This window comes from Poecile atricapillus, chromosome W, assembly GCF_030490865.1.
Source record: "Poecile atricapillus isolate bPoeAtr1 chromosome W, bPoeAtr1.hap1, whole genome shotgun sequence".
NCBI classification, from domain to species: domain Eukaryota; kingdom Metazoa; phylum Chordata; class Aves; order Passeriformes; family Paridae; genus Poecile; species Poecile atricapillus.
This window is the reverse complement of record NC_081288.1, coordinates 61,261,716-61,280,401: the sequence shown is the minus strand read 5'-3', so window position 1 is coordinate 61,280,401 and position 18,686 is coordinate 61,261,716. Positions and strand designations below refer to the sequence as shown.

Here is an 18,686-nt window from a genome sequence, read left to right as displayed (position 1 = left end):
GTATATAAAGAAGTTAAAGAGGTGGTAAGTCTGAAAAAAAAAAGGATTAAAAATATATGTACTTCCTTACTCACTTCCTTACATCACAGGAAGTGGGTTCCAAATCACCCCAGCCTAGCCAGTAATCAGATTTCAGAAATACCTTGTAGAAGCTCAGTTTACCTTTGTGCTTGTAACAGAAGACTCCTGAAGACAGAAAAACTTTCATCATGTATAAATGACTAACAATTACATCAAACCAAATGGAGGCCTTCAAAGCAGGATGGAAAAATGGGGGGAAATTCCATCCTATTAAGATAGGACATAATTGTCTTGTACAGGAAATAAACACTATATTTTTAGCAGGTGACCAGTCAGATAGAATCAGTACAGGGTCATGATTGTGTCGTGATTCCTCATCAAATTGCAGCCTATCCCCCCCGAGAGATGACAGATCCTAGTATTTTCTTAGAATTATTTTTCTATATAGGCTCTTAATTGGGAAATGGAAACACAAGAGCTCCCAAAGCAGGCTGCATTTCATAGACTATTACCAGTCATATTTCATCTTTTACAACTAATTCAAATATTTGTAAATACCTCATACTGGTATGTTACTGCACCAAATTAGTACCATGATAAAATTTCAGTGATATCAGAATCTTCCAACCTTCAGACTTAGCAATTCTCTGCTCATTCCAGTTTATGGCAACTGCATTCCATGAGCCAACACACACTGTTGCTATTCAAACCAACCTATTCTATTTATCAGATAGACAGAAAATCTGGATTGCCGTAGACAATAAATTCACATCCAAACTGAAAACACAATATTATGATTAATAAATACAAACTGAACTTGCAAATGGATATGAATATATTTAAAGAAAGTATCAAAAACCTAGGTAAAATAACAATACTTAAAGGAGATTGGGACAAAATTCAATAATACACCTTCATTAAATATTTCTGGTAATAGATTACTTGTTGATAACATTTTCAACCTTGCTCTGTAAAGGGGATGAAAATCAACTAACTAATGGCCACCATATGTGGGCAGATGTTTGGGTTTGATGAACAAAACAGCGACGTGGAACCTAAAGGCATCAAAGTAACTTCAATGAGCCACAGAACAGACACTAAATTTCTACTGCATTCATCCAGTAATGAAACAGAAATATTGAACAATGTTTGTATCAATTTTTGGGATAAGGTATTCCAGAACTCTCTTTATCATGGTTGGAAGTGTTTTTCCCTGGCCAGTTTGAATGTGATCAAACCGTCCTTCCAAAGAAGAAAATGTTTTATTTAAGTGTGGCTAACTCTGAAACCTAAAGACAGCAAAGCTATAAGCAGTGCTCACTCCTTGACTTCTGACCACCTTAATATCCTGGCAGCAGGATGGTTAATTTTTAACTCAACAACTATGCACTGAAAATGGACTTATAGATCAAATCTTTCTTTGTGTATGAATAATATTGTGCTTCTCATTTAAATACCTACTGTGTTTATCCTGACTACAGCATTAAGTATTAAACACGTTCATCAATTATTCAGATAAACTTATTATCTTTCATTTAAAAAGTATATTTAGCCCTTTTTTCTGAAGATTTCTAGCAAGATATTCTAAAAATGTGATGGAATGCATGTCATTCCAAAACTAAGACATGGATGTATTCACTTTTACGCATATCTTTGGTTAATGAATCTTGCTAAGCACTCCCCTCTAAGCACTCCCATTTACAGTACAATAGTACACAAACATTTTTAATGAAATCTACTGACCATAAAATCTCTTTTGTGATGCCCAGTTCTGTGTGTATTGTGTATTTATTGATAATGGACTTTAAAATGCACTTCACTGTGGAAGTCATTCAGGAGAGGCTTGGCAGGAAAGTAACTCCTTAACAAACACTAAATATCCCAACCATCTCACAGTTCTGTTCAGGGTTTCTCCCATCAGGCAAAAAATTTGTCCCCATCTTCATAGAAAGGTCCTGCTGCCCCAACCCTGCATAAATCTGAGGGGGCATCTCCTGTCCTATATGCTGGGCAAAGCCCAGTTCCTTTGCTGCCATGTCCCTGCTGACTAATTCCTGGCCTCTTCCACAGTCACATTTTTGATGACAGCCCTGAGGCAAAAGCCAGAGACGGTGAAGGAAAACCCTTCCACCCAGGGGGCTGGATCCACATCAACTAGATTTTTTTTACATCAGAATTTAAATAATTTATGTTTTCAATTTTTTATAACTTCAGCCGTGAGAGGCAGTGTTGGGAGCCAACCCCCTCTGCTTCACCACTTGTTTGCGGGGGTTACAGCAGACATTGCTGAGCTGTCAGTGTAAATTACAGCTGGCAGCACGTCAGTGCAGAATGCTTAAATGTGTGTGCAATTTCAAATATATAAATAATCCCACTGACTTCACTGAAGCACCAGAAAACATTCACCTAATATTCTTTCGTAACTTTTCAGGAGTATTTGAAAAGCAGCACTTTGATCTTTATTAGCTGTCAAGTCCATGATAAGGCAAAGTGCGCTCCTCAGCGGGCTGCGGAGACAGGCCTGGAGTCAGCTACGTCCTTCTGGAGTTTTATCTGAACATTTACAAACCAGAGTTGACTTACAGTCTTTCCCTTAAGTGTGTATTATTGCAGCATTTTGGGATCAAGAACAACGCTAATGCTCTGTGCTGGCTGTTGACCAAGGGCTGAGGAGCTCCTACCCAGGCTGTGCACCCACACTATGCTCTGGTATGCAAAGGGGCCTGGAATGGGTTTACATGCAAACCCATGAACCAGGGGATGAGTCCCATCTTTTTTATTCCAGACAGAAGAAATGCATTTGCATAAAGCATTTTGAGCAGAAATTCACAAATTTCTTCAGCAAATCTCTTCAGCAGCTGACAGTCCCCCTGTGTGACCTGAAGCAAGGCATGGTTCCTACCACCATGCACGCACATAGATATGGGACTTACCCTACGTAACATCCACAAACCTTCTCCTGACTAGAAGGCAGCACCAGGAGTTTTTCTCCCTTTGACTAAGAATGCCAGCAATTTCAGCTTGACACAGAGCTGGCCTGGCTGATGGTCTAACATATAAATCATGGGTCAAAGATAAGATAAACACATACCGGTGTAGTCCTCGTAGCACTCACAAGTGTAGCCCCCCTCTCGGCTTCGACAGAGCCCATTGCTCCCGCAAGGGTTGGAGTAGCACAGATCTATTTCTGTCTCACAGTAGTCCCCCGTGAAGCCCGGGGGGCATCGGCACCGCAGCCCGTTGATGGGGTGGATGGGGCGGAACAGGACTGTGTTGGAGCTGATGAACGGGGCCGAGCTGTCAAACTTCAGGACAGAGACACACTTCATGTAGTTCTCACAGGGCTCACGCAAGCAGATGTTGTCGTCAAAAGGCAGCACCCTCTGAGTCGAAATCGTGGTCAGCAGTGTCCTGTTGAGGTAGATCTGCTCCTGCAGGTCCTCAGAGGGGAAGAACTTGTTACGAATGCCGCCAGGGAGCAAGGCTGAGAAGGTCACATTCAGGATATTGGAGCTGACATCTGTGTCATTTTGGATATTGAAAACAAAGATGCCATCCTTGGCAGTGGAGAGCACAGTTGCCACCCCTTCCACAAACAGGGACAGGAGGGGAGAAAGGAACCTCTCCTGGGACATGTTCTCCAGCCGCACTGTGATGCTGTTGGTGAGCATGTCGTCCGTGATGATGGTGACACGCAGGGTGCAGACTGCAGTGACACTGTGAACACCATCTGAAGGGAAACAAGAAAAATAACATGTCAGAGAGCAGGCTTCAACCTGCAAACAAAGAGGCTCCCATAGCCTCCTGAAAATGAGACAGACTTGCAGACAGTTCAGGGCACCAGGATGAGAGATGGATATGTACCTGCCTTCTGCAGTTATTGCTATTGCCTTTTCTCAGGAAAACAAAATAAAATTTCTTAAGAATTGTAATTCAAAGGACCCAAGACATCTCAAAGAGGCCAGAAGATCCCAGACAAATAACTAGCAAGGGTTAGCATGGAAACAGTCTGAAGGCCCTATGACGGCCAAGGGAAACCAAGAGGAAGGGGACTCTCATGACAGTGACTGCTAGTCTACAATTGGTGCTGGGAAGCTGCTGCTTTTCACAGCACAATACCAAAATTATCTTCTTCAGGTATTGTCTCAGGCTTAAGGAGCCAGAACTCTGCACAGACAGAGAATTGTGACCAGAGCTTATAAGTCATTTAAGGAAGTACATCTTCAAATCTGAGTGCCAGAACTTCTTCATTTCTCATATGTAACTTCTTAAAAGTATTTTATGAATATGAGAAAAAAGTTTAAATATGCCTGTAGTGAAAAGCAGACATTTAGAAACTCTTCCATTTTATTCTTTCTTTAAGTCATTTCTGATACTGCTGCGGCTGTTCTGCAATAAAACACATAATTATAAATATATAACACTAATACCTGACACTGGACTGAGATGCCACTGTAAAATTTCAGTACACCCTGGGGCTTACAGTAGTGCTGTGAATGTACAAACTCTAGATTATTCTGTCATTACGGAAAATAATTATGACACAGTGAGTGTTAAATTTAATCTAACTTCAATGCAAGTGTGGAATGGGAAGTTACATCATCACTGAAATCAAATCACTTACTTTAATTCTGTCTCCTTGCTAACATTAGGGACTCATTAAAATACAGATTGCATTACAGAAAATATGGTTAGCATTAGAGCAGCATCTAGAAATCCCAGATGAGATCAAGAGTGGCTTCCAATAGGAAATGTTCCTTCTGAAAGATGTCATAGTGTAAACATACAACCTTAAATGGGCATGAGCTCATCTCATGAGAGAGATGAATTCATTTGAGTGGGGGTTAAGAACTGAGCACAGTTTCCTTAGGCCACAGCTCAGTGTCACAGCCTTGGTCTGAAGTATCCCACTGGTAATGATTACACAAGTAACCTTCTATTAAGCCTGACTTCAAATAAACCACAAGGTATGTGCAGAAATGGATTTTGAATCACATCAATGTAAAATTGTATCAGGAGCTGCATTTAAATCCACCAGTGTGAGACCAAAATTCTAACAGCACAGACTGCTAAATGTCATTTTGCTAAGGTTTGTTATCTCAAAGTGTAACTTTATGACCTATTATGGTCACAGAGAAATAGAACAGAAAAAATCAGAATGATTTCTTTCCTACTCACTGTCACCACTTCATCTCAAGTATGGTTTTGTTTTAAAAAGAAATGTATTGTTGGAAGATTTTTCCCCCAGTTTTATAGCAGCAATATAGTAAATCACAGCACCATAACTAACAAAATGGTTCTTGACTCCCTCCTCCTATCTGGTTGTTTGTAAAAGCTCAGCTGTTGACTTTTTCCCCACTGAAGCAGCTTTTACGCAAATTGAAAAATCTCTTCTTCTTTGTGCTACTTTAACTACTGCCTGCTAAAACCAATCAGTCAGGAGGGATCACTGTCTGGAGTGATCTGTTTGACTTCTCCCAGGTAACAAGTGACAAGGCAAGAGGAAATGGTCTCAGGTTGCTCTAGGGAAGGCTCAGATTGAGTATGAGGAAGAATTTCTCCACCAAAAGGGTGCTCAGGCATTGGAACAGGCAGCCCAGGGAAGTGGTGGAGTCACCATTCCTGGAGGTGTTGAAAAGATGTGTAGATGTGGCCCTTAGGGACATGGTTAAATGGTGGGCTTGGCAAGGCTGGCCAAGCCTTATATGTTGGACTCGATGACATTAAAGGTCTTTTCCAAAATAAACAATTCTATGATTCTATTCTATTACAGAAGCTCACATACCAGCTTTCATTTTCTCCCACATTTGCAAAAATCTTTATCTTCTATCCCTCAGACTCATTCCAGAAATGTGTAGTCTTGGCTTACATCAAGACCCAAAGCAATCTTTACAAATGTTTGGTAGCCAAAGTCCTCATTGCAAACTCCTCCTACAGGGTCTGTGGATTTCTGGCCAACAGACAATACAGGATACCAGTATTTTTATAAATGACATCCTCAGACTAGTTTACCCATGTCTATCATTTGCACAGCTCATTCCCCTGAAAGGCCAGAACCAACTATTCACTATTTTTTTTCCTAAAGCAATTGACATTTGCCTATTTGTCCCATAGAGTGCCTGAACTATTTTGCTATTTGTTGCACAACATGCTACAGGAATTCTCTCATTCCAGCCAGAATGCTGGACAATGGGTCCCTTTTTTAAGACAACACTATGATCTATAGCCCATGGTATGTATAGTAAGAAGACAAAATACGATCCACTGTCTGACAATGCAGTGGAGTCTACAAACTGTCATAATCAATATCAACTGTCACAACATGCAAGAGCTTCCCAGCATTCACAACAGCTATTCTGACACAGTTAATAAATCACTAGGAAAAGCCTGGTGTCAGATACCACACAGCCTCCTTGTTCCATGGGCAGCACAAAAGAAAACTGGGCACAGACATATAGCTGCAAAATGAAGCTGTGTTTTAAAAGCCAACTCAGCTTTGTGCAACCCTGTTGCAGAGCATTAAAATAAAAAGAGAGTAAAAAGGGAGCAGAGCATATGTACTATAGGCAACAAAAGAATGGCACGGCTATAGAGCTGGCTGGACAAGCGCCTCTTTCATATCACCAGTTAGGCTGAGAGCAGCATCACAGGATCTGATCATCTATTCATTCAGAAACTCAAGGAAAGTTGAAACAATCTGTGGTTTTATGAGACCAAATTAGTATCTATTCTACTTTCAACAGACAACATTCGCTTTGAGGTTGGGAACAAGCACAATAAAGAAAGCAGAATTTTTTTGTCCTTTTTTTTGGGAAATGACTTAAGCCCTAAATACCCAGTAATGTATGTGTTTTGAGATTTACAACAGAAATACTCCATGAATGTTTAAAATTATTTCTGCCAAAAATGCCAGCTAATTATCATTAGGAAGTACTACTTTGTGGAGTGGCAATACTTGGTGGCTTTCAGTGTTTGAGATGCCCACCATATGCAGCTGCCAATCTGCTAAAAAGGATCAAACCATCAGAGTTTCCAAAGGTCTTATGATACAGCTATAAGAAGTCCCTATCATGTTATGGCTGGTGCAAGATGGTTTCAGTCAAGGGTGTGAAATAACCTTCAAGTTGCTACACGGGAAAATTCTGGCTACACTTTACTCTTTGGAGCAGATCTTGGAACAGATGAGTACACACACATTCCCCATGCTAAGCTGTCACCAGTTCTCACAACTATCATGTAGGGGCTTCAGCAAACCAGCTGGATGCAGAAGTCTTCCTGAAGGAGCTCTAAACACTCAGATCATTCTGGCAGACAGGATGTGCAGGCATCCTCCTAAGAATCATTTGAGCAGACAGCCTAGATCTTAGCAGCCGAAGCCACCCGGATAGCCTGAGGAAAGGGAAACACAAGACAGACCAAAGGGGAAAAAAAAAGATTCAAGCAGTCCTTTTGTTGGCTTGGCTCCTAAATCCCTGTACCAATGGCTTTTGTCACTTTGTCCTTGAGTTTCTCTTCCATAAAACAGGGATAATAGCACTTACCATGGGCACCCTGAAGTAGAGGGTACAGATGATTAAAAGATGAGACACTGAGGTAACAAAAGCAACTCAAATGTCCTTAAGAAATCATAAAAAGTTCTTGCAAGAGCTGTTGCAGCCAAGTTTATCAAAAACAAGGTGGAAAGATTAAAATAAGACTCTTAATGTCTCACAGACCTGTGAAAAAACAAAGGGAATTCTGAACAGCCTGGTGGCAAAACCAAAAAACGTGTTTATTACAAATGTGGTTCCTGCACACTGAATTTTTATTCTGGCAATATTAGTCTATGTATAATTTCCACAAAAGTGCTCTCTAGAAGGTGGAAAAAGAAGACTGCTGTCTTTTGAGTCATTGTCATTGCTGAAGAGAAGACACAAAAGTAGAATTAATCACCTTCATCCTTCATCAAATTAATGAAAAGGTCTAATAGCAAACACATGTCCTGATGCATTACAAAGTAAAGAGAAGACAAGGAAAGCTGATGAAAGCTTGATGCTCTCTAAAGTACATTAATAACTAGAAAATTGACTAAATAGTATTGTTTCATTATTAACTTTATAACAGACCTTATCAAATCTGATACTTTAATCTCAGCTTTCTATCTTCTGGCAGTCCATAAACCAAAGAATTTTATTATCTAGAAATGTAAACACAGCAGAGTTTAACTGAAATGCATATTTGGCAATGGCAGCACCTGGCCAGGAAGGTTCTTTTGTTTCTTAAAAAAATTTAAGTTTGCAGAAATAAAACAATTAACACTTTTTTTACATATATACAGCTTATTACATACAAGGTCTTAGTACCAATTTTGAAAGCTGCATACTTTATAAAAATACTTTAGCATCAGAGCTTTCTTTCAAAGATATACCAACCTAAAACCATTCTAATTTTGCTTTATAACACATCTGGAAATAGCAGATGTCAGTCTTTACAACAGCCATGCAAAATCCTTGCCTAGCAATCCACAGGTTCAAATAACCTCTTGTCCCTCCCAAATCATAAGCAGCCATGGCCATGGGTAGCAGCCGTTGCTTGGTAAAAGGCCTTGGAATCATCAAAGCTGCACCCCATTGCTTCCAGCCATGTCTTTACATATGCGAGTTAATACATACCCAGTCCAGCACTAAACCTGGAATTACTGATGAGGATGCCATGCTTTTAGGGTCCTCTCCACTGCTTGGGTGGCAGTAGCACATCAGTAGTACCAGGTCACAGGAATGAATACTGCAGGCAATGCTTGGCTGTCTGAGCAGGGCTGGCACCCAAACCACACTTCCTGCTGAGCAAACAGCAGTAAAAAATCAGCAGATGTCAATAAAAGTGAGACAGAGTGCACAGTCCTGCACTGAGCTTCGGTTTGCCTCAGAGAATCAGCATTGCAGGGCTGACTCCTTTCCTTCATTGTGCTTCTACCACCATGGAAGCAGATTTAAAATGCATAAAATATCAGTGTGCTAACACTGTTCCTTCCAAACCATTGCTGTAGGCACTACAAAGCTTCACTTCCACGAGTAGAAATAAGAAGTCTACGAACACCCATAAGATAAACTCCTTAAAATATCTCCTATGTTACAGAAAAGTTCAGGAGCTTATAAAGCCAAGAAAATACCCTGAAAGAAAATAACCTGTACAGAAAATGGCAGGTGAAAACCTAAGTAAGATTCCTTGCTGAAACACCAGGAAAAAATGACCAGAAAGGCAAATGGGCATAATTGTGACTTAACAGATACCCCATCTCAGTGTTTTCCCAGTTAAAAAGCAGCCTCACTGAAGAAATGTTTCAGGATAGAAAGTGTGTATGACCCCAGTTTCAGTGTCCCCTCAGGGCACCCTGGAAAAGGAAGCAGGGGATGGTTTTGGTTGTAACTTTCCAAAAGACAAGAGCAATGTCCAGTGGCAAATATCCTGTGTCCCTAAAGAGGCTGTTCTGTAGCAGGAACAGCTCAAAGTGCAAAAGCCTGTTGTGCTAGAGAAAAGTGATCTTAAATGGTACAGTAACAGAAAAATACCATCCATGAAAAATACACTCCACCACTTGCTTTGTAAAAACATAAACATACTGTGTATAATATCCTACTATTTCTTAGACAGGCATTCTAATGTATTCTGTCAAAGCCTCCCTTTTCTTGGAATTAGAAACACTGCTGATGAGCAATTCTGTCATTACGTCAAGTTGGATGCAGCTACATGGAGATGACCGTCCTTGGCCACATGAAGCTTATGTTATTGATTTTGTCCCTTTGTTTCAGGCTGCTAGTCAGCTCCCTGCATTTAGGAGCACTGACTGCCAACACAAGCTGTGGGCTTTGGAAACAATATATAAAAATAACTATCTATTACACAATGCCAAAGATTCATGTTGGAACCACTGCTCTGACAGATGTCAAAGTCCAGGTCTGCTCCCAAGCCCATTACACCAACAGGAAGATTCCCACTGACTTCAGTGAGCTTCATTCCCTGCCAAAATTTGGCCTAGAGCCTAATCCCCAGAGTCACTGCCAATGCACTCACACAGAGCTTCACTCCCAACCCTGCAGCCCCACACAAGAACAGTTTGCCCAGGAAATGGCTCGGGGCTGAAAAATCAGGATGGCGAGAGCAGAAAGCAAAACATGAGGGATGAGCAGGGCAAGCATGTGGACACTAGAAACATGCCACATGGGCTGCACCTCCTGAGTCATAAAGGTGGTAAGCGTTTTCCTAAAATCAGGTGTCTGAATCTGTACCTCAACATCTCTCAACTTCCAGGAAGGATGAGCAGCTGCAGTCACCCCTCAGCAGATGCTCTGTTCTTAAAACATTGGCCAATGCTGCCCAGCATCATTTGGAGGAAAAGAAGGTTTGGAGCAGTCACAATAAAAGGGAAAATGAAGGCGTGTTACCTGGTGTTACAGGGGTATTTTAGATTACAGGGTGAGGTCAAAAAGGAGGCAGCTGAGGTACATGGTGCATGCAAGTACCTTGGCATACCCAGTCCTGACTGAGCTGCAAGGAAGGGCAAAGTCCTGGGTAAGACATGTCTTTAGGGGAAAAGAAAGTATCTGGGATTAACTGGCAGACTGATGGAAGACAAGCAATAGTCTACACTTGCAGAGTGCCAGAGTGTGATCGTGCCAGTGACCAGCTCTCCTCAAACCAGCATTAACCACATTACCTCCAGGACTTTCCTGCTGCCACTGCAGCAACTCAGAGCACCCCAGGTGTCTGTCCAGGCCACCCAGGCCACAGGGTATGCACCCAGGCCACGGCCATGCCAGGCTGTGCCTTGTCACTGCAGTGCCCATGGCAGCATCAGCCACATCCCCACTTGTGAAATTATGCCAGGGTCCTTGCAAGCAACAGATTCCAGCAAGTGTGTTCAGACACTTCCAGGCAAAGCCACCTTTTCTGCTCACAAGCTGCAGGCACTCTTAATTGCAAGACAAACCTTAATGTATTTCTTTTTGCAAAGAAGATGAACATCTGGGACACCAGGGGAAAGTGGGCAGTGGAACTTGGGGCTCTCACCCCACAGTTCCTTTGGCAGCAGCCATAGCTGTACCAGCTAAATCAAACAGATAAAAATACCCAAACTGTGGGAGGATAAATTGTGCATAAAGCAACTGTGAATTCCCAATGTGCTTAAGAGAAAAAAACAAACCAATTTTGGCATCATTAGCTTTAATGTAGCCTGTGCTGTTCAGGATTATTTACTTTGTACACAATACTGAAAAGAAAAAGAGCATATTTCAGTCTGTATCTTGAACAGGGAATTAAGAATAAATTTATGCCAACTGGATTGCTCAACGTTGTACAAGATTGTTGTTCTGAAACCAGCACCTGCAAGCTGGGAATTTTGAAATGTTAATTGGGTTGATAAAACTAGTCTGGGGGAACATTTCCGGAGGGTAGGAGGTAAAGCAAGTTGGATATGCTGGCAGGAATAAGCACTCTTGAATTCTAACTGCAGCAAGGCTGAAGATACAACCTAATTTCCTTGAACACCCTCCCACAGATTCACTTCTTGCTCTTCAGGTACCTGGTGCTCACAGGCTTCTGTAGGGGATGAAATGCAGGCAGGGGATGCTGACAGGGATGCAGGAGCAACAGGTTGAACAAGGAAACAAGTCCGTGTCTTGAGCAGAAAGCACAAGTAGAAGGGATTTGGGATACTTAGAGGGAAGTATGATATGTGGGAAGATAGCGTGAGCATGCTAACAACCAGCTCCTTACAGACTATTTAACTAGAGAGGAGATGTTCCTTCTAGCTAAAATGCAAAGCAATTTTCCTTCGGGGCTCTGCACACCTCTGTGTACCTCAGCTGGTTTTCCTTGTTACCAAGGACTGGCCAGACTCCCCTGCCCAGCTGTGCTCAACAGCAGGGCCAGCTCCCCACCTGTGCATCCTGCCCTGCTCTGACCCTGCCAGCCCCTGGTGGGGTGCACAGCCCACCCTGCTGCTTCTCCACAGCCAGCTGCCAGACACAATGCAGGTTCCAGACTCGCACTGAAGACAAGGATTTCCATTTAATGCTAATGTCCATGGAAACTGCATCTTACAGCACTCATCTGACCTGTTCAGCTGAAAAACTCCACTCCAGATCGCTACACCAGATAAATTCATAGACTGACTTGCTGGGGGCTCCAGCACCTCCCATAAAGCTTGATCTTGTTTCATATATAATCAAAACTATTGCCTAATTACTGCAATAATTTTCTCTGAACTTTAAAGGGAGAGGGGTTTAATATCATTCACATTTTAATTCTAATTAAATGCATAACTAAATGCTGTTAGCCAAAAGATAGTTTCCCAGCAGACTCAAGCATGGCTTGCAGCCTCATCTCACAGTGGTGGCTGCAGTGGTGGCCACAGTGCCTCGTGTGGGGCCCTGCTGGGCAGGCAGAGATGCCAGCCAGCATTGGGGTGTAGGAAGCCCAGGGACAATGAGCACTGTTGTCCACTCACCCCACAGCCAAAGGGCTTTTCCTGATCCTCCACCTCCACAGCTGTAACCAGTGGTGTACAGGGGGCAAAAATACATTAAAGCACTGGACAAACAACTGCAGTCATGGGATGCTCCAGCGTTAAATCTCCATTCAGGCCATGGTCTTCAAGTAAATGACGCATTTTGTGTGGAGGACATAAGAGCAGCGTGTTTACCCTGTGATGCTTTTACATGACTTACCCCACTTCAAAAGGGACAGCCCCTGTGTGGGGTGCCTGGCTGTGCTGCTGCGGGGACAACCCACACGTCGCCATAAAATCCTCCCTTCTCCTCACAGCTACACATCCCCTGCAAACATTTTTACTCACTGTCTGATTAAAGCAAGAACTTCCCCAAGCAAGCCAGAGCTCTATTGAAATCTCTCTCTTTGCAGTTTCAAAGCAGAAATGGATGAAGCCTGCTTTGAGGATGGCAAGGGTGAGGTGGGGTGGGGGCCTGGCAGTTTCAAAACTGGGAGCATTGATAAGGAAATTGTTTCTCTGCCTCACTGTTTGCACCCATATTGCATATTAGTAACCTCAAATATATCCTTTCAAAAGAGAATCAACAAAATTAAACCCATCAGGTTTATTTTTCTAAATATCTCCATATTCCTGTGTTGCTTTTGCCTGGAGATATGCTCTGCTCATTGCTGTGACCCACAGTAAAATCATGGGGACACTTCCTGCTGGATGGGGTTCAGGTTTGCTATCTTGAGTGGAAAAAAACAAGGGAACAACGAAAGAAAGACAACAGTTATGTTTTTCTGATGTCATTTCTGTTTTCAGACAAGCTTTCAAAACAGTTATGTATCAACTGAAAGTTACTGATATATGGGGTGATGCAGACTTGCCCAGCTCTCTGAAACAGAAAAAAACATCACAAAAATTCAGCTGTGGTAGCTCAACAGGTTGCTGGCTGTGCACTATGGAGGCCCAGCTTGGGGAAATGAGAGGGTTCTTAGGCACATGGACACTTCTTTTTGGTTTTCTGTGGTTTCTGTCATCCTAAGGCATTTGCAAATTAATACAAGTTAAAAACAGAGGGCTATCTCTCTGGAACAGGGTGAGCAATAATGGCTACATGTCAGCTTCCACACACACTGGGCAATGCACCGGGCACAGGAGAAGTAATTCAGCCACTCCTTCTGCCCCAGGAGAAGGACTCAGACTCAAACATGAGTGACACACATAAACAAGGTAACACTCTCAGGCTGCTTCAGATCTCAAATGTTTTGATGGAGCAATGACAGGGCATGGATGTCCCACCTGCAGCACACATGTCCAAAAGAAAAGGTTTCAGAGACCTTCATAACTCTATCTTTTCTCCCTTCCTCTCTCAAGCTCAATTAACGTTTAGGATTTTTTAATAAGAAGTAGATCAAATTCAAGAGAAGAGATGGGGTTCATTATGGTCCATCTGCTGGGATCTGACCAAAAAGACACCCACTTCCCACAGTCTGAAAAATTTAGACTTTCAAGTAGCTTAATTCCATTAAAAATCCCCAGAGTGAAAATAGTCAATAAAATATCACATTTTCCTTCATTTTTGGTTTCAAAGAGAATAGATTTTCATTTTTCTTACTAGATTTTCAGCTGACCAGTTTAGCTGGTCTTTTCTGTTAACTGAGGTCTACTGACTTAAGCAGCGTAAGAAGCAAGTAAGCAAATCAGAAACTTGAGGAAATAAATGTAAGCAAATAAGAAATGTAAATAAAAAAAATTGCCTGCATCATGTGATTAAATAAGTAAGAACACAAAGACAAAATAAACAGGCTAAACCACCCTTACCAAACCTTCACATTTTTGGGAAAGACTCACAATGCACTGGGAATATTTATAGGGAAAATGCTGTGTACTTTGTTCGGATTCTCTGTTGATAGGCAACCTACACAATCTTCTAAAAATGTAATGCAAAAACAACCCTCTTTTGATTAACTAACCACCTACACATCACTGGCCACTGGCAATGAGATCATGGTGGGTTTGGCTGCATGGTCAACTGAAATTATTCTTGGATCTCTGCCGTTAAAACTAGAATGCTGGACAAGAATCAAAAGAGACAAAGCACTTGTTTCCTGTTTCTATAGCACTGAACCTGCAGTGTGTATTTTCCCCCAAAACTTTTCCAAAGACAAAAGCAGCCTCCCATACAAAATGTGGAGAATGCAAGAGCTTGACTCCTACCGCTGCACGTCACCTTGGGAAGCCGACACAGAGAAAGGGCAGGTCAAGTTATGAGAGATGAAAGTGGGCAACGCAGTGACTCGGAGCCATTGGTGAAACACAGAAACTACACTGATCTTCAGAAATGATACTGTAATCTCAAATGCCTATCTAAGGATTCCCATTCAGCTGAAATGTAGAAATGAAGTCATAACTACATGATTCACTTCTCTAAGAATCAGATAAGGTTTTCTGCCAGACATTTTGTAAGACACAGATCTGGAGCAAAATTTTGCATTCTAGGGCTAATTAAGACTATCCAACAAATTCCATAAGGAAAAGATTCTCTTTAAAGGAATTTACTATAATGGATAAACAGAGAGAAGATTTGTGCTCTCGATACATGCTTGATCTTAGCACAGCATCAGCAGGGCATCACCAGGAGTGTGCCGGGCTGGGCTCTGCCAAGCAGTCACATGTTTCTGGCTAAGGGCAGGATGACTGTGTCTTTCTCTTCTGGGTGATGGTTCTTTCCTTCCTGCTCTGCCAAATTTGCAGACAGTCCAGGCAAGTTGTATTTGGTGAGATCAGAGTATTCAACAACAAACAGAGCCTTACTTCAAGAGCATGGCAAGACCCAGCAGGCATGTGCCCACCATAAAACAGGGTAGGATGACTCCCTGCAACACCTGCATCATAGTCAGCACAAAGTTTTTCCAGTTCAGTGAAAATTAATTCACCATTTCCAGGCAACCCATTGAAACCAATGCTCCCACCAGTTCACTGGACATCTTAACATCTGTAGAAAAGCCTTCTCTTTCAACCCAAGCAGAATTTCCAGGTGTAGAAGAGGACACACAGGGTGAAAGCTGGACATATGATGACTTTAATGGTGTCATGGAAATATCACTTTTCAACTAACATGGAATAAACTACCCATGGAAAAAGAAAGATTTTGTTGTACATTCAGTTTTCCCAGGGCTGTTTGTATGTTCTACAAAAGCTAAAGAACTTATGTATTACCTTCATTATAGTACCAGTACATTCCTATTAATATCTTTAAAGGCATTGTATTTCATTGTTTTAGTTATGTTTTATGGAAAAATATAAAATACTGATATAAAAATAAAAAATACTATGTAAAATATACTGAAAACCAGTCACCATTAATACTGAGCCTTAAAATGCAAATCATTCTGGTAAAACATGGAAATCTCCATTCTAGGAATCCCTACCCCTATAATCCCACTGATCTCAGCACAGCCTGAGCATTACAGGACTGCTGGACATGAAGCCTTCAGCCTGAGCTCTGAGACTACTTTGGTACAGCATCAAGAATGTGCAGCTTCCTGAGAAACCACTGAGTCACAAGGATGAAATTTCATCAAGCATTAGGAGAGGTTCATCCTATCACCTTTCTCTAAAACATACCCTGTGTCCTCCATTTGTATGCATGCATTATGAGATAAATGTTATCCCTGAGAGAATATAAACTCTAATTTTATTTTTGAAATAGAATTTTTAAAATTTAATAGTACACACTGTGAAAAGCAGCCATTTGTAAATCAGGATTTTTCCATGCAAAGACTTTACCTGAATTTCTGCAGGATGCTTCGTACTGTGGAGTCACTTTCCAAGAGCTCAGACAATTACTGAAGTTTAATTAGTAGAAAGCATTTGTGTTTCAGCATCCAGAGCACATCTTTTCACCACCTGAGCTCTGTGATCAACTGGACAGACTGTACATCAGCTCTTTGGGCCATGCCTTTGAGTCCAGACATTCATTCTCTCTCTCTCTACATATAAAATTAGGCTTATGTCATCAGTCAGCTAAATAACAAAGTTCTCAAAAGAAAAATGCATTTTAGGTATTTTTAAATTTCTCAGTTTTCAAAACCTCTTTAGCCCTGTTTATATTTAGTCTGATATTTCTCTATGTGGCCAGTGCTGAGCATCTTTATGATTTCAGCTTCCTAAATTCTGAAAAAACACTCAGTTTTAACACCTGCAGGCATTGTACTGCATTAATAACACCAAAAACAGCTCCTTCTCTCCAGAGAGCCTACCAGAAACCCCCTTCTGCTTCCCAGCCTGCAGGAAACTTGCTGATTCCTGAGATGGGGTTCTAAGACAGCCAAATCCTACCCATAGTGGTCCACAGCTACAGGACCTCACAGCACTGGTTGCTTGAAGCACTAATTTCCTTGAATGTCTTACAAGTGGGCTCATGCAAAAGGGAACTAGAACTTCAGTATTTGCATGGAAAGAACTATTTCTCTCTGGATGTAACAGCTGGTAATGGAAAGAAAGGCAAAGCGGCTGTAACCCTGATCAGGAGGTTTTCAGGGCTGCCAGTGTGCCCATGCAGCACAGGAAGCAGCAGCTCAACACAGGCCACTGTTAGTCGAAAGGACAGCAAAATTCACATAAAGTGTGCCAGGCAAGGGACAGCTTCAGCACGCTCCAGGTCAGAGGGAGCACAGGCAGGAGGCTGGGTGGGGGCAGCATGGTGACCAGTGGCAGTGCCCAGCTGTCACCCAACCCAGCTCCACAGTTTGTCACACATTCCTCGTGTCAGAAAATTCAGAGCAAGATGCACATGGAAGTGTCATGACAGGTGGCTGCAATGTCTGGAGAAAGCATCAAGTGGAGAAACATTTCTACCAGAAATCTTCCAAAACTGTAGAGGTTCTTGATCTCCAGCTCAGGCTGACTGCCATGACTGCTAACAAAAAGTGGACGCAGCTCTTCCTCCACCACCCCTAGAAGAACAGAGAATTGTCCCAGAGAAGCTGGCTTTTACTGCCCTATTGTTTTTTTTATTTCTGTCTTCGCAGGAAAAACAAACAGCTGCATTTGTAGCTACAAGGACATGGAGCTAGAAAAGAACAGTTCACATGGGCATTCTGCTCTGAGCAGTGATGTAGAAGCAAACCCCAGCAGTGCATTCTGTGGTGGAAAACTGTTCATGGGCATGAAGCCTGTGGGGTGGGTTTGGCCAGACTCAAGATTTCATGAAGTCTAACTTGATTACAGTAAAATTTAAAAGTGTTTCCCCAGTTGAAAAACATATCTTCTACTTTGGTTCCATTAAAAATAGAGAACAATCTTCTAATTAAGGATGGATGTATAATTAAAAGCAAAAAACACATTAAAATTTTAGAATGGATAGATACATAATTAAAACAAAAACAAAACAAAAACCCCCAAACAAACAAAGAAAAACACAAAAAACCCCAACCAACCAACAAATCCTGTGAAAATTCCAAAGAATGTTCAAGCTCAAGATATTCTAGCCCTCAAAATATTACCAATTTGTCTTTGTGTCCTTTTCAGAGACCTGTTTGACAAAGAGAACATTTCACTGTCTCCTCTTACAGAAATCCAACGCCAGGTTCTTGCTTCAAGACTGCTGCTGGCTCTGTGCTTAGTGGATAAACCCTTTCACATTTGTCTTTGAAAGAGTCTCTTGTGAACAGGAAGCTGTGCTGTGACACCAGGCTCCTGTGCACTTTAAAACAGCTCAAGCTCTGTAAATGACCTCTCAACTCGTTTTCTCGGCTGGCTCAAGGCATCTCCTACATATGTTGTTTCTCCAGCAGTAACCTGAGGCTTCAGAAAATGCTGTAACAGGTGGTCAAAGTTAAGTCAGCACCCAGAAAAAGGAAACATTTTAATATTACCTACCTAATACCTAATGCACCTTTTTGTCTTTATATGTTTACACTCATAACCAGAATTTAGGGTTTTTTTGTAGAGGTCCATGACTCATACCCAGACACCACTCGAGGCCAATAGGTATGATATTACAATTTCTTAAAATACAGCATCATTTAACATTTTACTGACTGAATCATCTGGAAAGCACAGGATACTCTGGAGATTATGGAAGTACAGAGGGGCTCCTTAGGTCTCTGAGTGCATCTTGTACCTCTCTTTCACAACTATTTTTATTTGCCAATCAAGTAATGATATTTCTGTAATTACTTTAAAGTTT

At 41.7% G+C, this 18,686-nt stretch overlaps 1 protein-coding gene across 1 annotated transcript in view; it reads right to left on the bottom strand.

Annotated features, from left to right (window-relative positions):
- LOC131592218 (cadherin EGF LAG seven-pass G-type receptor 1-like) overlaps positions 1–18,686 on the bottom strand; it is a 163,781-nt gene that overhangs the window by 92,957 nt on the left and 52,138 nt on the right. Inside the window, exon 2 of the mRNA XM_058863598.1 lies at positions 3,113–3,751. Within this exon, the coding sequence (XP_058719581.1) occupies positions 3,113–3,751 (639 nt within the window). The remainder of the gene's footprint in view (positions 1–3,112; positions 3,752–18,686) is intronic.